Source organism: Sparus aurata, chromosome 8 (genome assembly GCF_900880675.1).
Source record: "Sparus aurata chromosome 8, fSpaAur1.1, whole genome shotgun sequence".
NCBI lineage: Eukaryota > Metazoa > Chordata > Actinopteri > Spariformes > Sparidae > Sparus > Sparus aurata.
In genome coordinates, this window is record NC_044194.1 from 29049328 (window position 1) to 29069811 (window position 20484).

The 20484-nt window shown below is 43.6% G+C and overlaps 2 protein-coding genes across 2 annotated transcripts in view; both read left to right on the forward strand.

The window, feature by feature from the left end:
- The window catches only part of LOC115586964 (transcriptional enhancer factor TEF-1-like), a 47044-nt gene extending 36677 nt beyond the window's left edge, over positions 1 to 10367 (forward strand). The window contains exons 9-12 of the mRNA XM_030426463.1: positions 921 to 1094; positions 4535 to 4675; positions 4792 to 4944; positions 5420 to 10367. Of these exons, the coding sequence (XP_030282323.1) occupies positions 921 to 1094; positions 4535 to 4675; positions 4792 to 4944; positions 5420 to 5533 (582 nt within the window). The 3' untranslated portion in view covers positions 5534 to 10367. The remainder of the gene's footprint in view (positions 1 to 920; positions 1095 to 4534; positions 4676 to 4791; positions 4945 to 5419) is intronic.
- Positions 10368 to 15558: 5191 nt separating this feature from the next.
- LOC115587260 (ras association domain-containing protein 10-like) lies at positions 15559 to 20115 on the forward strand. The gene has a single exon (XM_030426996.1). It carries the CDS (start codon positions 15969 to 15971, stop codon positions 17409 to 17411), a length of 1443 nt encoding a protein of 480 aa, XP_030282856.1. The 5' UTR covers positions 15559 to 15968; the 3' UTR covers positions 17412 to 20115.
- Positions 20116 to 20484: the final 369 nt, after the last annotated feature.

The window sequence follows — 20484 nt, forward strand, 5'->3', positions numbered from 1 at the left end:
GAGCACTTCTGCAGACCGATCCGGCAACTACCGGTTTAGCGCCTGCTAACTTGAATGGGGATAAAAGAATTGAATCATGTGGCTATTCGAGATACATTTTATTTCAACATGTTAGCTTATGGGAACACAATTTTTGGGCCACAGTGCATCACGTGGCGATGTGATTACAGCCGTGGGAGTGTGCTAGCACAGGAGCTCTGGACTTTGGGAGAGAGAGGTTTTCAGGCTCATTGCTAGCTGTTAGCATGCTAACTCTAGTAGATATCCCTACAGCACTGTAGACATCTTAGCCATAATAATTGTTTATCAAACCTGCTTTTTCTTCACATTCAGTGAACAGTATTTTTAAAAATGTTTCAAACAATTCTTACATATTGCACATTTAAAGATACTAATAACATGAACAATATGTTGGTTAATCACTGTCATGTTGAGATTGTGATTTGGGCCTAGCTTTTCTTTTTTTTCTTTGTTATTTGGCCACTTTGTAAATAAAAAGGATGAGCAAATGATCACCTTCTTATTTTGGGGCATTGATTTGAGCGTGTGCCAGTAGACCTCTTGATACACATAAAACATGGAATTGCCTCTAAAACCTCGCTCCACAGTCCCTTTACTGATCCAGCGTTGTCAACTTTAATTTGTGTGGTCTCTCGACTGCTTTGGTTTCCTGTCCCATGGAAAGGAGCACATCTGTTTAGGAGAGCCAAAACTCATGATCTGAGAAACTTAGGACATATAAATAAATATATTATAAATACAGCACAGAAGGTGGTTCAGGAAAGGGCCCCTGTGAATACAAATCCAGAGAAAACACTGTGTTGTTTCTGTCGGGCTTTGTTCAGCTCCTGTTTCAGTCAGGGTGTCTATACTTTCTCTGCCTCCATCCTCGCCTGATTCAGCCGTTTCCCTCCCCACAGTACAACAAGCACATGTTTGTGCACATCAGCCAGAGCAGCCCGAGCTACAGCGACCCCCTGCTGGAGTGTGTGGACATCAGGCAGATCTACGACAAATTCCCAGAGAAGAAAGGCGGCCTCAAGGAGCTGTTCGCCAAGGGCCCGCAGAACGCTTTCTACCTGATCAAGTTCTGGGTGAGCAGACAGATACTACTTTCTGTTCTTGTTTTTTTTCTTGAGTTTAGTGAATAGTGAAACTATTTCATACGAGGCCTTTTTGTCCTTAATTCTGTTTTTGTAATTTCCTTGGCCATCAATGAGCAAGGTCAGCAAGTACCCGCTCTATTTCCTGTATTTTTCCACCCAGTGCCATGCCTTTGTCTGTACTTACAGGTGCATGTGTGTACGTGCACGTGCTTGCATGTGTGTGTTCCGTCTTTCCACCTGGGATATGGAGGTGGTGGGTTGATGAAAGCACAGTCGCTTTGTTTGAACACCTGCTCACCTCCTGACTCACAGGTTGCTCTGTCTCTAAGTGTGTGTGCGTGTGTGTGTGTGTGTGTGTATGCGCGCGCATGCATGTGTGTGTGTGTGTGTATCAGTTACTTATCTTTCTCAAAGCTGCACTATACCAAAGGACTTTCAAAACTCCTAGCAACAGAACGTAACACACATGTAATCATTTCCTCTGATCTGTTTTTGATTGGTGATCATGTCATGCTAAAAGGCTAAAGCTACATGTCCCGGACAAGTTGGTCAGCGCCAGGCCAGTTAATGATCCATGTAGGAACTGTTCTTGTATTGGAGCAAGTTTAATAAGAAAAAAAATGTAAGATCATGTTACACTACACTGTTGGTCTGCTTAATTCACAAACCTGGACAAGCAAGTAAAAGTTAGCTTAGCAAGTTATTAAACGGTATCTCTCACTTTTAATGTTACAAGCGAAAAGGCTTTCATGACGAGGACTTTGCAGTGTGTCGTTACTGAACGTAATACTCATAAGGACTACACATAACATGTGCTATTGTAATGTTTATGTTAAGTAACCTGTAACCTCACAAAACACTGCATGAAACGCTCTTTGTCTTTGGACGTGTGGTTATAGGAGCACTATGTAAGAACTAACCACCTGTTGAATCCATATAAACAAATGGGGGGGGGGGGGGGGGGGGCAGCACATCTCCAGAGTAAAAGAGAGCTTACTGCTGCTAACTGTAGCTGCTCTTTGCTAGTTAGCTCAGTTAGCTGTGTGGTTAGGGGCCATATAAGCCGACTCAAATGTGCCCAGACTGGGAACTCAGAGCAGGGGGGAAGTGCTGGTGTTTACACTGCTAGAACTGGAGCCCTGGACGGCTGGCGCTATCTGGTTAGCATGCCAACTTCAGCAGATATCACACAATATAAACTCAAAACTGTAATTAAGTCACATTCTGTTGATAATTGTAGTTTTGAATATTTTAAAGTCAAATTCTTAGATATTGCCCCTTTCAGTCACTATTGTAGATGGTAAGTAAGCCAGCTGGGCATGCTAACATGTGCAGATAACTGTCGTTTCAGCTGACAAATTCCATTAATCAAATCCATTCTACCTTCACTCTTGTGTTTTTAGTTTTAGTTGTGTAAAAGAAGAAGCCAACACACCACACTACATAGAACTCCAGCCTGCAGAGAAATTCAAAGCTTGATAGGCCTGCCCTGCCTGGTTACGGTCGCAAAGCCATGATTGAAGAATATCTGTTTTTGGGGGCGTGGTTTAGCCAAAAGTGAATCATTAAAAGCGCTGAACAAGATGAATGTCAACGGAGCAGTGAGGCTGTCTCGACAGTGGGATCGTGCAGGAGCACAGAACCCTGCAGACCAATAAATGTAGAAGTGATGAGCTGTGATTGTAGCCTGAAAACAAAGAAAGAGAGACTGGTGTGTGTGTGTGTGTGTGTGTGTGTGTGTGTGTGTGCGTGCATGTGTGTGCCATGTCAGGAGCCTCCCCTCTGAATTTAATTAAAAAGCTCTCTGATCTACCACAATGAAGTGTGTTTCTGATAATCTGCTGCTTTAATAGAGCACAGTTTGATATTCGTATGTGTGCGTGTGTGTGAATGTGTGAGTACAAGTGGGTGACTTAGCACAGTTTGTGTGTGTGTTTGTGTGTGTGTGTGTGCTTGTGTTGGTGCGTGTTTTCAGCCCTGACACTCCTTTCTCCTCAGAGAACTCATTACAAATAGTACAAACTCTTCCGGACTTCTGTCGGTGTGTGATGTAGGTGCAGCGTGTTCTCACTGCTCTGATTTAACAACTTCACTGACACAAACTTACACAAGAAACTTTTTTCCTTTTTTTCCTGTGGTGTCTTCCAATATTTATATAAGGTAGTGTCTAGCTATTTACATACTCAATAGCGGTTTGGATTCAAATCCAGCCATTTTATAGGTCAGACCTCTGAGTTTTCGGCTTCAGCTGCTTGTAAAGGGGAACAGAAATTCGCTGGCGGTATAAAAATATTTTTCACAATTTGTTACAAGCAGCTGTCCAGCACTCGGTCGGCCTGTGCAAACTCACGCTGTGCAGCCAAGCAATGTTTGTTTTAATGTTTAGAGGTTCAGAAGTACTGAAAGATGCCAAAAAGTGCAGAAAAAAGTTGGGGAAGTTCATCCCAGATAGATAGATAGATGGATGGACAGACATTGCGATGGTAAAATTACAATATGGAGACACAGTTTGACAATATTTTTCTAGAATCAGTATCTGTGCTTTGGTAATCCACAGACCTCTCTGAAAGGTTTTCATAAGGACCCCTTTTCCAGCAATGAAAGCTATCCTTTCACCTCTGAATCAGAGCTATGTGCACATCTAACTGTCTAACTGCCACAGGGTGTGAGTGAAAGGTGTGTTTTGTAGACCATTAAAATAAAAGTCTGCTTAAATCTGTCATTTAGACGACCTCTATATTTATTTCCTGTAATGCATCGCAGTGTGACTGTAACCAAAGATTATTTTGATTGCTGATCATTTTCTCGAATCAATCAATTAATTGTTTATGGTCTATAAATTACATTAAATAGTGGAAAAAGTCGATTGGTGTTTCCTGAAATGACTTGCTTTGTCCACAACCCAAAGATTTTTAGTTTACTGTCACAGAGGAGTAAAGAAACAGATTCACACTGAAGGAGTGCATTTTTTTTTTTGTTACTCTTTACTCAGATAAATTACAGATTCATCGGTTAACAGTTAATTGTGGCAGCTGTACTGTGCAGCAAATGATAACATAAAAAGAAATCAGAATCGGCTTGAACCTTCCGACCAGCTTATTCTCGAACAGCGCTGCACTGCATTTCATTTAACTGTGTTTCTGACTTGTAGATGATGTTTGATATCAGTTTTTAGTTGTGTAAGACAGAGATCAGGTCAGTGTGTGCCGGATGCTACAGAGCAGTGTGAGCAGAAGTTCACAGTTCAGCGACTGAGCTGCCAGCAGAGGGCACTGTTGGCTAACTGTGCTGAGAGAAAGTGCACAGCTGTCCCCTTTTTTTTTATGTTTGATCTCATGTTTGTGAGAATGCAGATGGATTGGCTTGTCGGCTTTTGATCTGAGGCATCCGTGCTCACATTAACGGTGTTCTCGCCCTGTGTTTGCCAGGCGGACCTGAATCATAACATGCAGGACGACCCCGCGGCCTTCTACGGCGTCACCAGCCAATACGAGAGCTCGGAGAACATGACCATCACCTGCTCCACCAAGGTCTGCTCCTTCGGCAAGCAGGTGGTCGAGAAAGTAGAGGTGAGGACGCGCTCGTGTTGTGCTGCGGTGCACTCCGGGGGCCAAAATGTCTCTGAAAGGTCCTCTCTCATAGAAAGTGACAGGTGAGAACTGATTTCCGTCTCTCCCTCTTTCAGACGGAGTACGCGAGGTTTGAAAACGGCCGCTTCGTCTACAGAATCAGCCGCTCTCCGATGTGTGAATACATGATCAACTTCATCCACAAGCTCAAACACCTGCCTGAGAAATACATGATGAACAGTGTGCTGGAGAACTTCACTATTCTGCTGGTGAGGACAGCAGTCACTTACGTGTGGATACATAAGCGATTGTGTTCGTTAATGCATATACATATTTAAAGGGATACTATGTAGTTCTTGGAGAAGAAATTCACACTCAATTTTATTGTTTACAATATTAATGAAGTACTAAAACAAACTCAGAAATATATATTTTTTCCCATAATTGCTGTTCTCAGAGGAAACTAAGGTCCCCAGAATACTGTTTGCAGCTAGCAAGGTGGCAGGGTCCGCCACGTATAAACAAAGTAAAACAATATAAAACTGTGTTGTCCTTTAAGGGCAGTTTTGTTTAATCAATTTAGTCAGTCAAGAAAACAAAGAGAGTTTGTTTATTTAGTTTGTTCAAGCGTTAATAATCAGTCTATAAAGATCTTTCTCTTCTGATTAAAATGTCTTTCCCAAAACTACATAATGCACCTTTAACATTCGTCTTTTTTCTTTTTATCCTCCCTTTGCGTTCCAGGTCGTGAGCAACAGAGACACTCAGGAGACCTTGCTGTGTATGGCGTGTGTGTTCGAGGTGTCCAACAGTGAGCACGGAGCACAGCATCACATCTATCGACTCGTCAAGGAATAACACATACACTTGTACACTTGCGCAACACGCACACACGCACATGCACACACACACACACACACACATATGGCCTTTGCTTGTTAATTACTGGTGACATCGGAGAGGAAATGTCTCAAAACAGAAAAAGTGTCTTTCAGCCAAAACGACTCGACTCTAGTGAGGAACAAACATGGCTGCCTTTCCACTGCCGCTCACAAAGACATCACAGCAATAATTGGGTCATTTTAATTAACATCAGATATGAGTCCGTACGCTGCAGAATCCTCCACCAACAAATAAATATTAACTCCGACCTGACTATCAGATTGCTCATTAGCCGTGTGAAGCACAGTGGCAGTGCAGCCATAGAAACACATGAGAATTGACCTGGGTGTTTTTTTTTCTTTCCCGGGAACATCCTGACTCTGATATCACCAGGAGGCATCTTGACTCCTGCTAATTGGTCTCGTCCTTCTTCTCCCAGTAAATTTGTTATTTTCGCTGTTCCGATGATGGAGATGAAGGTGGTATTTCTGTCTGGTGTTTCTGGGAAAGTCAACCCAGGAGGAAAAATCTCACGATTCTTTCTCCCCCCTGCGACAAAAAGTGTGCGTGTGTGTGTTATCTGCCGAGACGCTGACGGACGCTGGAGGTCAGACCCTGTGTATCATCAATAACCAGAGAAGGAAATGACACCACTGCATTATCGTATAGTACAGTATAGAGGTGGTTTTGTACAGATAGCCACTGCAAATTGTGTGAGCTGTATTCTTGCACAGACAAAAAGAGGTTTGTCCCAAAGAAAAGAAATCAAATTTTTACCTTTTTGTACGTTTTCGTTTAAAAAAAAAGAAAAAAAAATGAATAGCTTCTAAACTTTGGGAAATTGTTTATCGATAGTAGCATATAGACTATATTTTAATTCCAGGGACACTATCTAAAATGTATGTTAATAAGAAAGTATACGTGAAATTGAACAATTCAGGTACCTTTTTGTGCAACAAGTGACTCTTTATCAAGATTGAATGAATAAATAAGCATGTTAAAGCTATAGTCCTTAAGATTTCAGTCGAGGCTGGTCTGGTGATCTCTGTCGGCAGTAACCCTTCAAATGCATTATGCTTCCTGGGATTGCTTCACAATAAAAGCCACTCCAATTTCATCAATTGAATGCTTTTAAAGTGAAGCAGCCATGTTAAGGAAATGCTGAGCTGGCATAAACAGCAGCTAAATACAGCGGTGACACAGCCATAGGAGATAGTAAACATTGAAATAACAAATATTAACGCTGGATCACATGCAGGGAAGGTGAACTGTGAGGCTGTTTGAATCCAGCTTGAGAATGGCGGAGCCCGCCACCAACAGAATTTGAATTTACATGTATTGAAAGACTGTTGCCAACAGGATTTGATTAAATGAAAATCTTAAGGATTATAACTTATAATGTCAACTATATTGAGGTCAGTCCATTGGGAAGCACTGTGAGTCTTTAGAGGATCGTCATTCATGGAGTGAAGGAAACGTCAAAACAGACCCATGATTTCTCTGATCAGGTTTCACTTTGAAAATTAAACCTAGCTTAGATCAGTATTCCTGCACCAGCTAACTTGAGCTTTAACACGTCCATACTGACACATTTGTTCAAGCCTGAAATGTTATATTTCAATTGAAAATTGCCCTTAAGCCTTGGCACCTGTTTTGCATTTTGAGAGCTTTCCGTGTCAGGACAGCTCGCTCAGTGCTCGTTTCTATCTGTAGAAGATGTAAAAATTGTCGAGGATACAGTACCCTTTAATCTGTCCTGGACTGGTTCCGTTTAATTAGATGGTTTAATGTCAGAATTCAAGTAATTTATAATCAAAAACCAAAAAAACTGATGATGAAGAGTACTGCAGCAGTCTACTGGTGGTTTGTCTGTGTCATGCTCCGCAGCATGAAGTGCCTTTGGTCGGGAACCGCAGTAGACATTTCTAATTTGTTTCATGTAAGTCCTGATGATTTGGTGTTGTGGATGGTGTATAGAGGGGCATTTTTAGTGAATATAAAGAACGCCTAATTAGGCGTCACATGCTCAAGTTTTTGTTGTCTGAGGGCCAATTATCAAATTCCATATTGAATGGCTGTTTCTTGTTGTAATTTGTAGACAGGCTGCACTGAACCACCCTGAAGAATTTCCACTGTTTGTATGTCCTGCAGGATGTTAATGAGACGCATTCTTGTTCACATTTACATGTATCTGCATTTGTGTATTATATGTATGTGTGACAGATTCATGTTGGAACAGCTTGCGCACTTGGTCTTGTCTGGTATCTGTTTTCTAAAATGCCACTTGGACTTGCTACTAATTTGAGTATCCTCATATCCCTGTTGTGAAAAAATCTTTGAAAAAGATCTGGGCCTGTAACGACAATGGAGTTTTATTCAAATCTGGTGGGAAACATGTTCATCCAGTACGAGGAAGAATAGAACTAGTTTGACATTTTGGGTAATCTACTTACCTGCCTTCTTGCCAGTAGTAAGATGATAAGACTGATACCACTCTTGTGTAGGTGTACTAAGGCTTGGAAATGAGACTGTTGGCGTGTTTTAGCTTAGCATTAAGACTGCTAAGACTAAGTGTTTTAAGGCTTTGTTTTTTTTTCTGTACATTAAACAAGCAACATAAACATGCTAAATCTCACATATGTCAGAATTGTATTTAAACATTCAAAAATGAACTCAACTATTTAATAGAATGTCAGGAAATCACAGTTTTGACATCATGATGTGTTGTGCTGCAGAGAAATCTACTGAAGTTAGCATGCTAACCAGATAACCCCGGCTCGTCCCTGTCCAAAGTTCATGTGCTATCAGTGTAAAAACCAACACTCCTCTTGCACTCCAAGCTCCCAGTCTGCACAGCTAACAGAGCTAACTTACTTATGGCAGCTACAGTTAGCAACAGTTAGCTTTTACTGTGGTGAATGCTGCCCCCTGTTTGTTCTGAGTATAAATTGGACAGCTGGGCAGTTCTTATTTATTGCGCCTTTTAAGTGAGAGTTAGTGGTCCCTCTTAGCATTTCTGTGAAGCTAAGCTAACTAGCAGCTAGCTGTAGCTCCATAATTACTGTACCAACACAACTGGTGTCGATGTTCTCATCAAACTCTTGGCAAGAAAACAAATCTGTGGGTGTGTTTTCTGAAAATTCAACTATTCAACTCTTTCTCCAAAACCAAAATGAAATTAATTTAAGAGTAAGCTACCTTACAGCTAGCATTTCATAAAACAAATGGTCCAAAATGCATCAACATGTGGTCTTTCTCCAACAAGTTGTAGCAAAGTTAGTCAGTTTGTCCATCATGTAGATTGAAAAGTTCCAACTCCAAAATGATGTGCGTCTTTATAAATGAGGCCCAGAGGTTTTCTAACATCTTAACAACAATAAAGAATATAGTGTGCTGATTAGGACCGCCAAGACTCACAGGATTGTGTTCCTGTGTGACCAGCTGGGATGTTATGAAGTGTCCAGACTACCCAGTCATTAACTTTGTGTTTAGGGCAGCTTGTACTATTTTAACCAGACCTGAAAATGAGCCATCTGTAGTTAGAAGTTGCTAGCTGTGACATATTTGGTCTTAACAAGTAATGACTCACCCCTGACTCAGATCTGACAGCTGTAGGAGGACCATCAGTCTTCCACCTTTGCGCTCCCGTGGGTGTCTCTCAGGGTTACAGCCACCTGTCCAACAAAACACAACCTTTCCAACTTGCTGGTGAATCATTCTGTCAGGAAAACCCCATTCAAAAACCCCCCTGCCTTAAACTTTCCCAGAGTTTTGTCTCACACTACAGCATTGTGTTGTCTGCAGGACCTTCGCAGCAGAGCACCAACATGTAACATGTACGTGAGAAGCTGACACACAGCCACAGAGGGCCTGATTCTGCAATAATGACCCTCTGTCTGGATATTATCTACCACCTGCTTACCAAAGACAGATGAAATACAGAGGAAAAGGATTTATTACAAGCTAGAGTAACTTACAAGCTTCTGCCAAAAAAAAAAAAAAAATAGAGTCAAGGAACAGGACTATCAACGTAGAAACATCTATAATTTATGGGCTACACTGCACAAACACAACACATGGAACTGGTTTAGAAATGTGTTTTTATGAAAATGTTTTTATCTCTAAATACGTATTTTAATTTGACCTTGTCAAATATGGACACCTCTTATCATCTTGGTTGGGAGACATGAGCAGGCCGCTGCAAACTGTGATTTATTCAAATGTCTGAGTCAACCGTTGGGTTTCCACTGTTCAACGTCCGCTCGCTACAATCCACTAGAAAATGTGCTCACACACACGCACACAAAAAAAAAGCAGTCTACACAGGTTGCCTGAAGGTCGTTTCAAAAGGTTTCTGGATCAGCGTCGTCCGTGTTGTTAATGTCGTCTCGTATGTGCTGTTGGATATTTATCTTCTTTTCCGAACTGCGTGTGGCACAGAAAGCCTGTCTGTAATCAATTCCAAAATGGCCTTGAATCTTTTCGCCCCGGTGCACTCGCAGTGCGTCTGGGCGTGCACTGAGGGTTTTTTGATAAGGTGCTTTGTATAAAGGTGACAATAACGTTTATTACAGATGTTGTGTATATCTTTGATATTCTAATGTTTATCCTATTTTGCGAAGAAGAGACTACATTTAGGAAAATCCAAAAGCTAGTGATGTGTGTCTATTGGTACTGCACAGGGTCTGATCTTTGCTTTGTAACTTTTTTCCCCCCCATGGCTAAAAGTATGTTAGATATTTTCTAGCTTTGTAGAGACTTTGTACGCATATGCTATTCAGTTTAAATAAATGGTCAGTTCCAAACTGTGCCCTGGAGTTTTGTCTTTACTCGTTAGCCCTCATTAAAGGAACAGTTCACCCCCCCCCCCCCCCCCCAAAAAAAAACAAAAAACAAAAATGTCATTAGCTGCTGACCCCATGCTGATAAGAAGTCATTTGTTAAGCTTCAAAGCTAGACAGTGTCACAGCATTCTCTTGAACAACTGAAGAAGATGGAGCCGTGGCTCATTCAGCATAATGCAAGTCCAGGAGGCCCTAAAATCCCGAATTGATTTACACCCCTGCCGCACATTTGAGCTCATGCACACACTTCAGATGGGGTGTGTGGTAATGCTTTTAGCTTAGCAGCTACAGGGATGTCAGCTTAGAAAAGGTGCAAGTAGAGATTTGGACTTTTTTTTTCTTTTTAAGGTTTTAAAACCAGTCCCCATCTACTTCAGTCATTTAGGAGAATGTTGCTACGCTGTTTTGCTGTGAAGCCTCAGAAATGTGTTGTGGACTACAAAACCTCACCTGACTCTCCATTGGCATGGGTGTGAGTGGATAATTACTGAATTTTCATTTTTGGGTGAACTTGTCCTTTAAAAATAATGTCCAGGGTCCTACCTGTGAGTAGAGAACAGGTAGAGAACAACTGAGAACATGTGTTTTTTTGTCATATATGATTAAAATTGTATATGTCTGTATATATAAACTGGCCAACGTCCAGCCATAAATGGACCTTCGATTTCAGTTTAAGCACATTTTTTGCACATTTGTCGTGACATCAACACACAGTCACCCCACAGTCAAATCTCCAAGTGTAAAGGTAAAGGTTTCTCACTGTCGGTTTTCACCCATGCACTAGAACTATTTACCCTCTACGTGACAGTCATTTCAAACAGAAAACAAAAAAAACCAAATGTCTTAAAACAACAAAACCATTCGATTCATTCAAAATGTCTGTGGACCATTCTGCAGAGTCGACACGTGATCAGCAGAGCTGCACGTCTCCTGACAGACCACTCAGTGTGAGATCACACAGAGTAGTCAACCTCTGCTAACGGCTGCTGCTCACTGCCCGGCGGCTGATGTCACCAGCAGCCTTCATTACTGATATTGTAAAGGTAACAGTAAAGGGGACATCCAGTATATTGCAGTATTCAAGAGCTCTTTTTTTAAAGAAAACTGTAATTAACCCCCGAAACACTCAGTCCCTCCTGTCTGCCTGGTTCATGTTCAGTAACTGAGGTACCTACATGAACCTCCACTTCTGTGTATTGAATATGTTTGCAAAATGATGGGACGTTCCTACACGATTTGTCAGTCAGAAGTTAGATAGTTAGTGATGGTGAACATGACACAAAAATATAAGACATTTCTGTTTGAAAGCGTCTTGACAGTTGGCTCAAATATTTCGCAAGTGAGCATTTACACCATCGGTTCTCAGCCTTGGTGCTGAGACCCCCGAGGAGGCTGCGAGTTAATTTGCCCGGGTTGCCAGATGGTTGTGGAGAAAAAAATAACAAGAAATATTTTAGACTGCTAAATTATATTTTTTAATATTACACTGTCTGTACCAGTGATATCATGTGTCTTAAAATAGATTTTTTTCACTCTGTTATTGAGTGTCAAAGTGTGCGTGCTCATGAACCGTGATGGGACACACACACACACACACACACACACACACTTTCAGGATCTTGTGAGATAAAAGCTCTGGTGTGTGTATAGTGGGGAGTTTTAGAATCGAAGCACTGATTAAAGCACATTTCTGAGAGTGATCCAGTTTGTTAGATACATTATGAGAATCACAGTTGATGTTAGATGATTGAACCAAAGCAACTAAGAGAAACCTGTTAGATTATCACTGACTGATGGTGTGTAAACGAGCCTCACTGAGAGCTTCAGCTGTCCAATGTCACTCCAAAAGTGTGTTTCTCCTGATGGACACCAGAGGGGGCCACACTCAAACAATTCAGCCCAACGCTCCCCCACAGCTCCATATTTCTATACATGGCATGATGAATTTAACTGTCGTCGCTGTCATACCTTTATTTACATAAACAGGCTCAATCAATCATATTCATGTGCTCTTCAGATAAGGGAGTTATTACCACACTTCGGTGCGTTTGATGGATTACACCTCTGCGTAGCATCGAGCGTTTTCAACACACACAAAAATCTTCTCTGGGCCAGCGTGGAAAGTTTGTCTGAATGTTTGGCTTTGTGACGAGCATATTCTAAGTTTTGGATTCTTCTCACACAGCCTGTGCTCGACCAGCTCCTCAGCGAATCACACCTCTGTGCTTTTCTCTCTGTGTCACCCAGCGGATGCAGAGCCAGACTCACCAAACACATCATCATCAACAATCTACGGACCAGTGCTTTTTAGGAACCCAGGCCGTTTTCATGACCACGTATGTTTGGGTTAGTGGGACTTGCTGTGTGGTCACGTGCGCCGCTAACACCTTTTCACAACCAACAATAAGTCTGCTGGTCGGTCAGACAGACGTGATGACCTCACAGGAAGTGAGATCAAAGATAAGGCAAAACATTCTGTTATCTCACATGCCAGACGCAGCGCTGACAATCCTCTTTATCCGAGCCGCGTGTGTTTGTGATGCACGCTCTGGGGTTTGTGTGTGTGCACGCATGCACAGTGTGTGTTCACATTCCCCAGATGGTTTAAAGCAGTTATTTTACCAACAAACGTGGCCTGATGCATCTCTCCGAGAGACAAACAGACTAATGGTGGCTGCTTGGGGATGAACGCTCGCCATTAATGTAACACTCACACACACCAAAACGGTCTTAAATCCTTTTATGAGTTCCATGGAGCATATTCTGGCCTGAAATAGTTGAAAAGACAGATTACGGGGTCAGACTCTAAACGAGAGCACTGCAGGGTGTAATAGATGGATTTCCTTTTGCTTTCGCTCAATCCAGCTGAGCTCTCTCATCTCGAGACGCTGGGCTGCGCGGGGATTATGAAGATGAAACCGTGTAACAATGCATACTGCGGCGTAACACTGCTGAGTAAGAGCTTCATCAGTGTTTTAGCCTCAGCTTTGTGTTGTTCCTCTTGGCTCGCAAACCTGGACTCATTCGTTTTTCTAGTTTATGTGGGACATCATGAAAGAACGCTAGAATATATCCACAGAGCACAGAGCTGCAGCAACAGGAAGTGTGCCCGCGTCTGTGAGAAGAAGACTAATGACAATGTGAAATTTGTAAAGGGGCAAACAGTGGAGGAAAAAAATTGCAAATATACAACCAGGCAGCAGCTGGCGGAGCTGCAGCTATAGGTCAACTGATTGATTACTGGATGGAAAGAAAATTAATCTCCAAAAAAAAAGGATTGATTAATTGTTTGAGTCATTTTTCAGGCAAAAAGGTCAAACATTTGCTGCTTTTCTTTCCAATAACTACTTTAATAATTGATCAATCGATTGAAACAAAACCGATCGCCTTCTATTTTGGTCTTCAGTTGATCGTTTCAGTCACTTTTTGAGGAAAAATGTCAAACATTTGCTTGTTGAATGCACGATTTGCTGCTTTTCTTTGTCATTAATGACAGAAACTGAAGTGTCTTTGTGTTGTGGACTGTTGGCTGGACAAAAGAAGCAGTGGAAGATGTTAGTTTTGGCTCAGTGAAATAGTGATAAGCCTTTTTTTTCACAGACCAAACTGATTAATCGTGAAAATAATCATTAGCTGCAGGGATTGCATGTTCGACTCTTTCTATGGTTCGCCAAATAGGTGGCTGGTGTAAACAGACTGGTCGAAGGGTCTCAATCCTATTTTCTAAATCTAATTTTTACTATTAGCGGTGGGGTGCTGAACATTAAAACATTCTATTACACATTAAATTACAAGGAAAGTTTGTATTCAAAATATTAGTACCAGAGAATAGTACTCTCATGAAAATGCACTTAAAGGTGCCCTATGAAGTCTGGGTAGGTTTACTCATAACTGATTTTTTTAATTTAATGCTTAAATAAACTATATAAACAAACTCTCTTCATTTTCATGTCTGAATAAACAAACTGATCTTAAATGACAACACAATTTCATACTGTTTTACTTTGTTTATATGTGGCGGACCCTGCCATCTCTCAAGCTTCAGACAATGTTCTGGGCAGCCTTCTTTCCCCCATTTATTAGTTATGGAGAAATACCTATTTCTGAGTTTGTATAATTACCTCACTGATATTGTAAACATTAAAATTCTGAGATTGAATTTCTTCTCCAAAACTACGTAGTGCCCCTTTAAGTATCATTATGCTGTCCGGCCCTGTTCACTGGTGGTGTATTATCATGATAATGATATCTGATGATTGGATTAGCCAGATGCAGTATGAGCAGCATTTTGAGCTGATTGTAAACTACTTTACAGACAGTTTGGTGTATATACATGCATCAGAGTCACTGGTAACTACACGTTTACATGTCTGTGAAATGAAGAGGGGTCGAAGTATTAAAGAGAATAAACACTCGAGTAAAGTACAAACACCTCAAAATGATGCTTAAATAGCCTACAATAGTAAATAATAAATATATTTAGTTACTTTCTTCATACAGGCGGTATGTCTAAATATAAAAATGAGATGCAGATGACATAAATGAGAGAGATTAAATTAGATTAGGTTAGAGATTACTGATCAAATTTAAAATGCACACATGAACATAACAAATACACTTGTTGTAAAATGAAGCAGTTAGCAGGAGGAAATATTTAGTTTAAAGAGGCATTGTGTAGTGTTGGAGAATGAAGTTCAAACTCAGAATTGTAATATTCAAAACATTACTGCGGTAATAATACAAACCTGGGATTATCTATCTTTTCCATAAATGAATAACCGAGGTGGCAGGGTCCGCCACATAAACAAAGTGAAACAGTATACATTGTGTTGTCCTTTAAGGTCAGTTTGTTTATTCAGTCAAGAAAACAAAGAGCGTTTGATTGTATAGTTTGTTTAGGCAGAATGAAGATCTTTCCCTTCTCATTATTCTTCCCCAAAACTACATAATGCTCCTTTAAAGTGATACGGACCTACTGCACCTTTGTCCAGCTCTCCCTGTGTGTGTGTGTGTGTGTGTGTGTGTGTGTGTGTGTGTGTGTGTGTGACAAAGAGAGAGAGTGAGAGGGGTGAGAGAGGCAGGGAGGCGTGTCCCAGCCGTTACAGCACCCTCCTGTTTTGTCCCGCACACACACACACACACACACACACACAGAGCAGAGCAGAGCAGCCTGTCCGGACACCAGGACGCACCTCTCCTCTGCTCTCCGTGAAAGCGCGCAGGGCTGAGTTCAATCTGCCGGGGAGAGAGGCATGAGGTCCCGGCAGGCAGCCCGGACCGCTGGGGGAATATGAATGGAAGAATGATTTTTTATTTTTTTTTGTATGATCGGACATTTGAGATGATTTAAAGTGGGAGCGGAGGAGCAGGACGGGAGCGCAGAGAGAGTGATTTTGGATGAGCGCTTCGCTTCAGTTTCTCAGCCCTGATCAAGTTTGAAGTCAACTTCAGATCCAGTCACAAATCTGAAGACTACACCAGTGTCTTTTTTTCCCCGAGTAGCTCAACCGCAGTGACACGGGGAGGACACGTTGTCGAAACTTTTTCGCCTCAGAGCTGAGCCGGAGATGGAGCCGGAGGAGGGGAAGGTCTCCGTGTGGGTCTGCCGGGAGGAGAAGCTTGTCTCCGGGCTGACGAAGCGCACCACCTGCGCCGACGTGGTCAGAGTCCTGCTGGATGACCAGAACCTGCAGCAGGGCGCCGCGGCCGCGATGCTGTCCGGCGCCCCGCAGTCCTACTGCGTGGTGGAGAAATGGAGAGGCTTCGAGAGGATTTTACCCAACAAGACCAAGATCCTCCGGCTGTGGAGCGCCTGGGGGGACGAGCAGGAGAATGTCCGCTTCGTCCTGGTGAAGAACGAGGCTTCGCTGCCCAACAACGGGCCCCGCAGCGCCGAGGCCCGGGTGGTCCAGAGCCGGGAGAGCGGCGGACCGGGCGGGGTGCTCAAGGGCACCGCCAGGACCTGCTGGACCGCCGCGGCCGCGGCCGCCAACCTGTCCCAGGAGAAACAGAGGCGCATCGTCAGGAAGGCTTTCAGAAAGTTGGATAAGATGAACAAAAAGAAAGAGCAGACTGTTTGTAAAGATAAAGTCTCTGTGGAGAAGATGGAGACGCTGGTCCACCTGGTGATCTCCCAGGACCACACCATCCGCCAGCAGATCCAGAGGATCAAGGAGCTGGACCGGGAGATCGAGCGGTACGAGGCCAAAGTGCACTTCGACCGCATCAAGAGACACGGGGTGAACTATGTGCAGGACACATACATGGTGGACTCCTCCTCCGAGGCTTCCTCGGACTGTAAGCGCAAAGCGGAGCGGCAGGACGTCCGCAGCACCGCGGAGGCGCTCGTCCAGTTCGAGGAGTACGCGCGGTGCTGTGAGGAGGTGGTGCGGCTGCAGGAGGAGCTGACGGAGCGGGAGGCGCTGGTGGAGAGCATCACCGGGGAGATCCAGGAGGAGCTCAACCGGCGCTGGATGAAGAGGCGGCGGGAGGAGAGGGGAGCGGAGGCGGCCAGGGACGCGGACAGCGCGGCGGAGGACGCGTGCCTGGCCGCGTCTGCCGCTCCAGCTGTGGAGCCAGATGTGGAAAGTTTGTCCGAGAACGAGCTCGTGCTGGAGGAGGAGAGGATCAAAACGCAGCTGGACACCAGTCTGTACATCGGCCTGAGGCTGAAGACGGACCTGGACGCCATCAGGGGGGACTTGGACCTGAGTCTGGCACTCTGGGAGACCAAGGAAAGTGAACTGCTGGACCTGCTGGCCAAGGTTGAGACCATGGAGATAGAGCAGGTGAACACCACACTGACTGTGACTGATGACGCGCAGGGGGAGCTGGGTGCAGGCAGCGCCGAGGCTGAGCCGGCGTCAGCGGAGAAGAGCAGCGGCTGGGTGGAGCAGGCCAGGGGTCTGTCCAAGACCTGCAACACCAACGACGAGGACTCGGACACTGGCCTGAGCTCCATGCACAGCCAGGACTCTGACAACCCGCCTGTGTGCGAGTCCCTGGTATAGACTCACTCTGTGGGAAGCATGCTGGACTTTTATGGAAGTCAAAGCCACAAACTCAGGGGCAGAGAATCAGTGTTGGCAATACTGGGAGGTGTTTCCTCCCTACCCAAAATGCACCTGTAATTCTTTAGCAATAATTCCTATATGTAGTTGCACAATAAGCTAGGAGCATGCTTAGAGAGGTGTGCTGCTCCAGAGCTGACCTTTGACCTCCACGAGGAGAGTCAACAAAGGACCACTTACTATGAGTAATAGCCTAGAGGAGTATTATGATAAGACACTTATAATCTGTAGTCTTCAGTGGGAAACTAACCTTAAGGTGATCACCGGTTTACAAACAGTTAATAACAGAGTGCTGCCGTCAGGATCCGGTCGGACTTCTCGCTGACTGGAAGCCGAGGCTGAGTGTTGTCTCACACACACTCTGTGAGCAGACCTGGTGGCCATCAACAGGCAGGTTTCTTTAAAAGGATCACCATCACGTGTACCTTAACGCACAGTAAAGTTCAGTTAGGTCAGCCGCAAACATGCCGCGCAGGCTCTGCAGTCTAGCAATTGCACGACGAGGGTGGGTTCAGTTCTCTTCAGCCTCCTCAGAGTAAAACCACTAAGCGTTCAGAAGTCCAGTTTCTGGGAACACGAACACTGTAGACTTTGCGAATCGGAGCTGAATGCACTGATTCCCGCCCTGCCCGCTCAGCAGAGTACATCACTTGATATTGTCCTCAGTGTCAGCGTCTTTGAAGCACAAACAGTCCTATTTATTTTAGTCGGTGTCACCTCTGGCTCACCTGCTACACTCTGCCGGTCAGATCGCAACACGAAACATTTGATTCCTGTTTTGTTTTCTTCACGCATTTCTTTTTTGTTGTTTCATGGTCATATGAAGCAGTGGTTCTCAAAACAACAACCCCTCATTGCATGTTACATTGAGCATTTCAAGCAAGCGAGAAGTGTTTTTCTTTAACCGGCTCAGATTGTTAAATGTTAATAATTATGGAGGCCTAAAGAGGCCAAAAAAAGGCAAATGTGTATCTTAAATAATACACATAATTTTATGGGGCAAGATTATTGTTTTGTTGTTCTGAATTTATACCTGACCACCTTCACGGGGTCCTGAGCTCCTGGTTAGGCACCACTGGTTTAAAGCAGGTAAAAAGTCTATTCAGTGTGGTATCTTCACAAACCAATCGCCAGAATAAATGTCGGCAGTGCACATTTCTGCAAATCACAGATACGTTTCAATCAGTTAGGTTTAGGCACACAAACCACTGAGTTAGGGTTAGGTGAGGACTTCTCGTCAAAATGTTTTTGTTTTTTGTTGCTACAAGCTCAATCTGGAAATTGTCCCGGGGTGTCCTTAAAGATACGCAGTGGTTTCTCACTTACAAATGTTTAAACTCAGTCTGGAACGGTGGTCACTGGCTTGGCAACCTTCCCGCCTGCAACCTCACCATCACCCTGTCCGTCTCTCAGTATGACAGGTCATGGTAATGTAACCTGAACGGGATGTGAGGTTTTGTGGAAATGTAATATGGTGAGTAGGCGCGTTACGTGTTCCAGCGTGAACGCATCAGTGGTTTGCAGAAACATTAACTGCCTACATTGAATCCTGGCGACTGGGCTGTGACTTCTCCACGAAACAGCCACAGAGAGATCGAGTCGGACCCAAAAACATCAGCATGGAGAAGATATAAGAGGATACTGTCTGACTGTGTCACAGGCCAAGCAGAACTTATTGTGAGTGAACTTCATGTGTAAAATTGGTGGTGTGCACCTTTAAATCTGGGTGTTGATTCATTGCTCTGTTCAGGCGCAGGAGGCTTGTTTCCCTAAAAAGCATCTTCTTTGACCATCATAATTTTTATTCAATAACAAATACAAACAGTCCAGGAACAGAAAGAGAATATTTTTTTTAATCACCACTCTGAGGAGTTCAAAACAAATACAATTCACATCAGTATCATGTGTTTTGGCCCCTTTAGCCTTCCGTATAGAAGCGACTCCTTGACGCAGGTACTCTCATCTCCAGAGCAAATAAGTACAACAAAGTAATAGCAGACTTGTTTAGAAACACTTCCTCTATCTAAGTTTTGACAAAGTGTATCTGTGAGTACACACACCTGTACGACTGGACTTGAAGATGCTTTTTGGGAGAAGTGACCCGGTTTATAAATCCCTCAGCCCCTGCCTCTCTGAACACTGTGACATTAGAGGGAACTATTTTAAGCCTCATTTCATTCATCCTGGAAATAGTAACAGCAAAGCATTATTAGCCGCACTTCCTGGAACTGACATAAACAACACGCAACAGAAAATAAACAGAAGCTGCCAGGATACACCGCGTGGAGATCTCTAAGTAAATCACTCTGTATGTTCGTCAGGCTGTTGTGATGTAACATCTTACATGGTGACTGTAAAACAGTGAGAACTAATAACCCTGTAACAACTAGAAGAGACTGATGATACTGTTTGTGTGGAGTTAGCTGTTAGCTGCATCCAAATACCAAAATCACCCGCGTGGAGCTAATTTATGACATGGATCAGGGACAGTTGGGGCTTGACGTCTAGCCTTTGCTTCGTCTACGTAGATGGCTGTAGGTCGCAGCTCCGAGGCCGCCGCAAGATGCACCGTGGCTGCATCGTAACGCCAGTCAGCACATTAGCACACATGACTGTTAGTGTTGAAATAAACAGACAAAACCTATTCTGCCTGCAGCGTGGTTTCATTCAGCGTGACTGACGTGTGTGGCTGCTTTTAGTGTGTGAGCGCCTCAGTCAGGAGGAAACGTTTTTCCCACACACAGGTTTGCATTTGATGTGTGGTTTTTAAATGGAAAGATCGTTTGCATACCTCTAGGCCACAGTGCTTTACATTGAAAGCTGTGTGTGTGTGTGTGTGTGTGTGTGTGTGGATGTGAGTGTTCCATACAGTGTGTACTTCTGCTCCCCTTGTCCCGTCACACTCGTCATGCATAGTTGTGTTTAATCGTTGTTCCTCGGGTGCTCTTGCATGAGCTCCTGCATTAATTATGAGAGAATGAAACAGATAACAGGGCGCACGCAGCAAGGCTGT

What these genes read in the sequence shown, in the direction of transcription:
- LOC115587260 (XM_030426996.1), top strand. Translation starts at nt 15,969, where the DNA reads ATGGAGCCGGAGGAGGGGAAGGTCTCCGTGTGGGTCTGCCGGGAGGAG.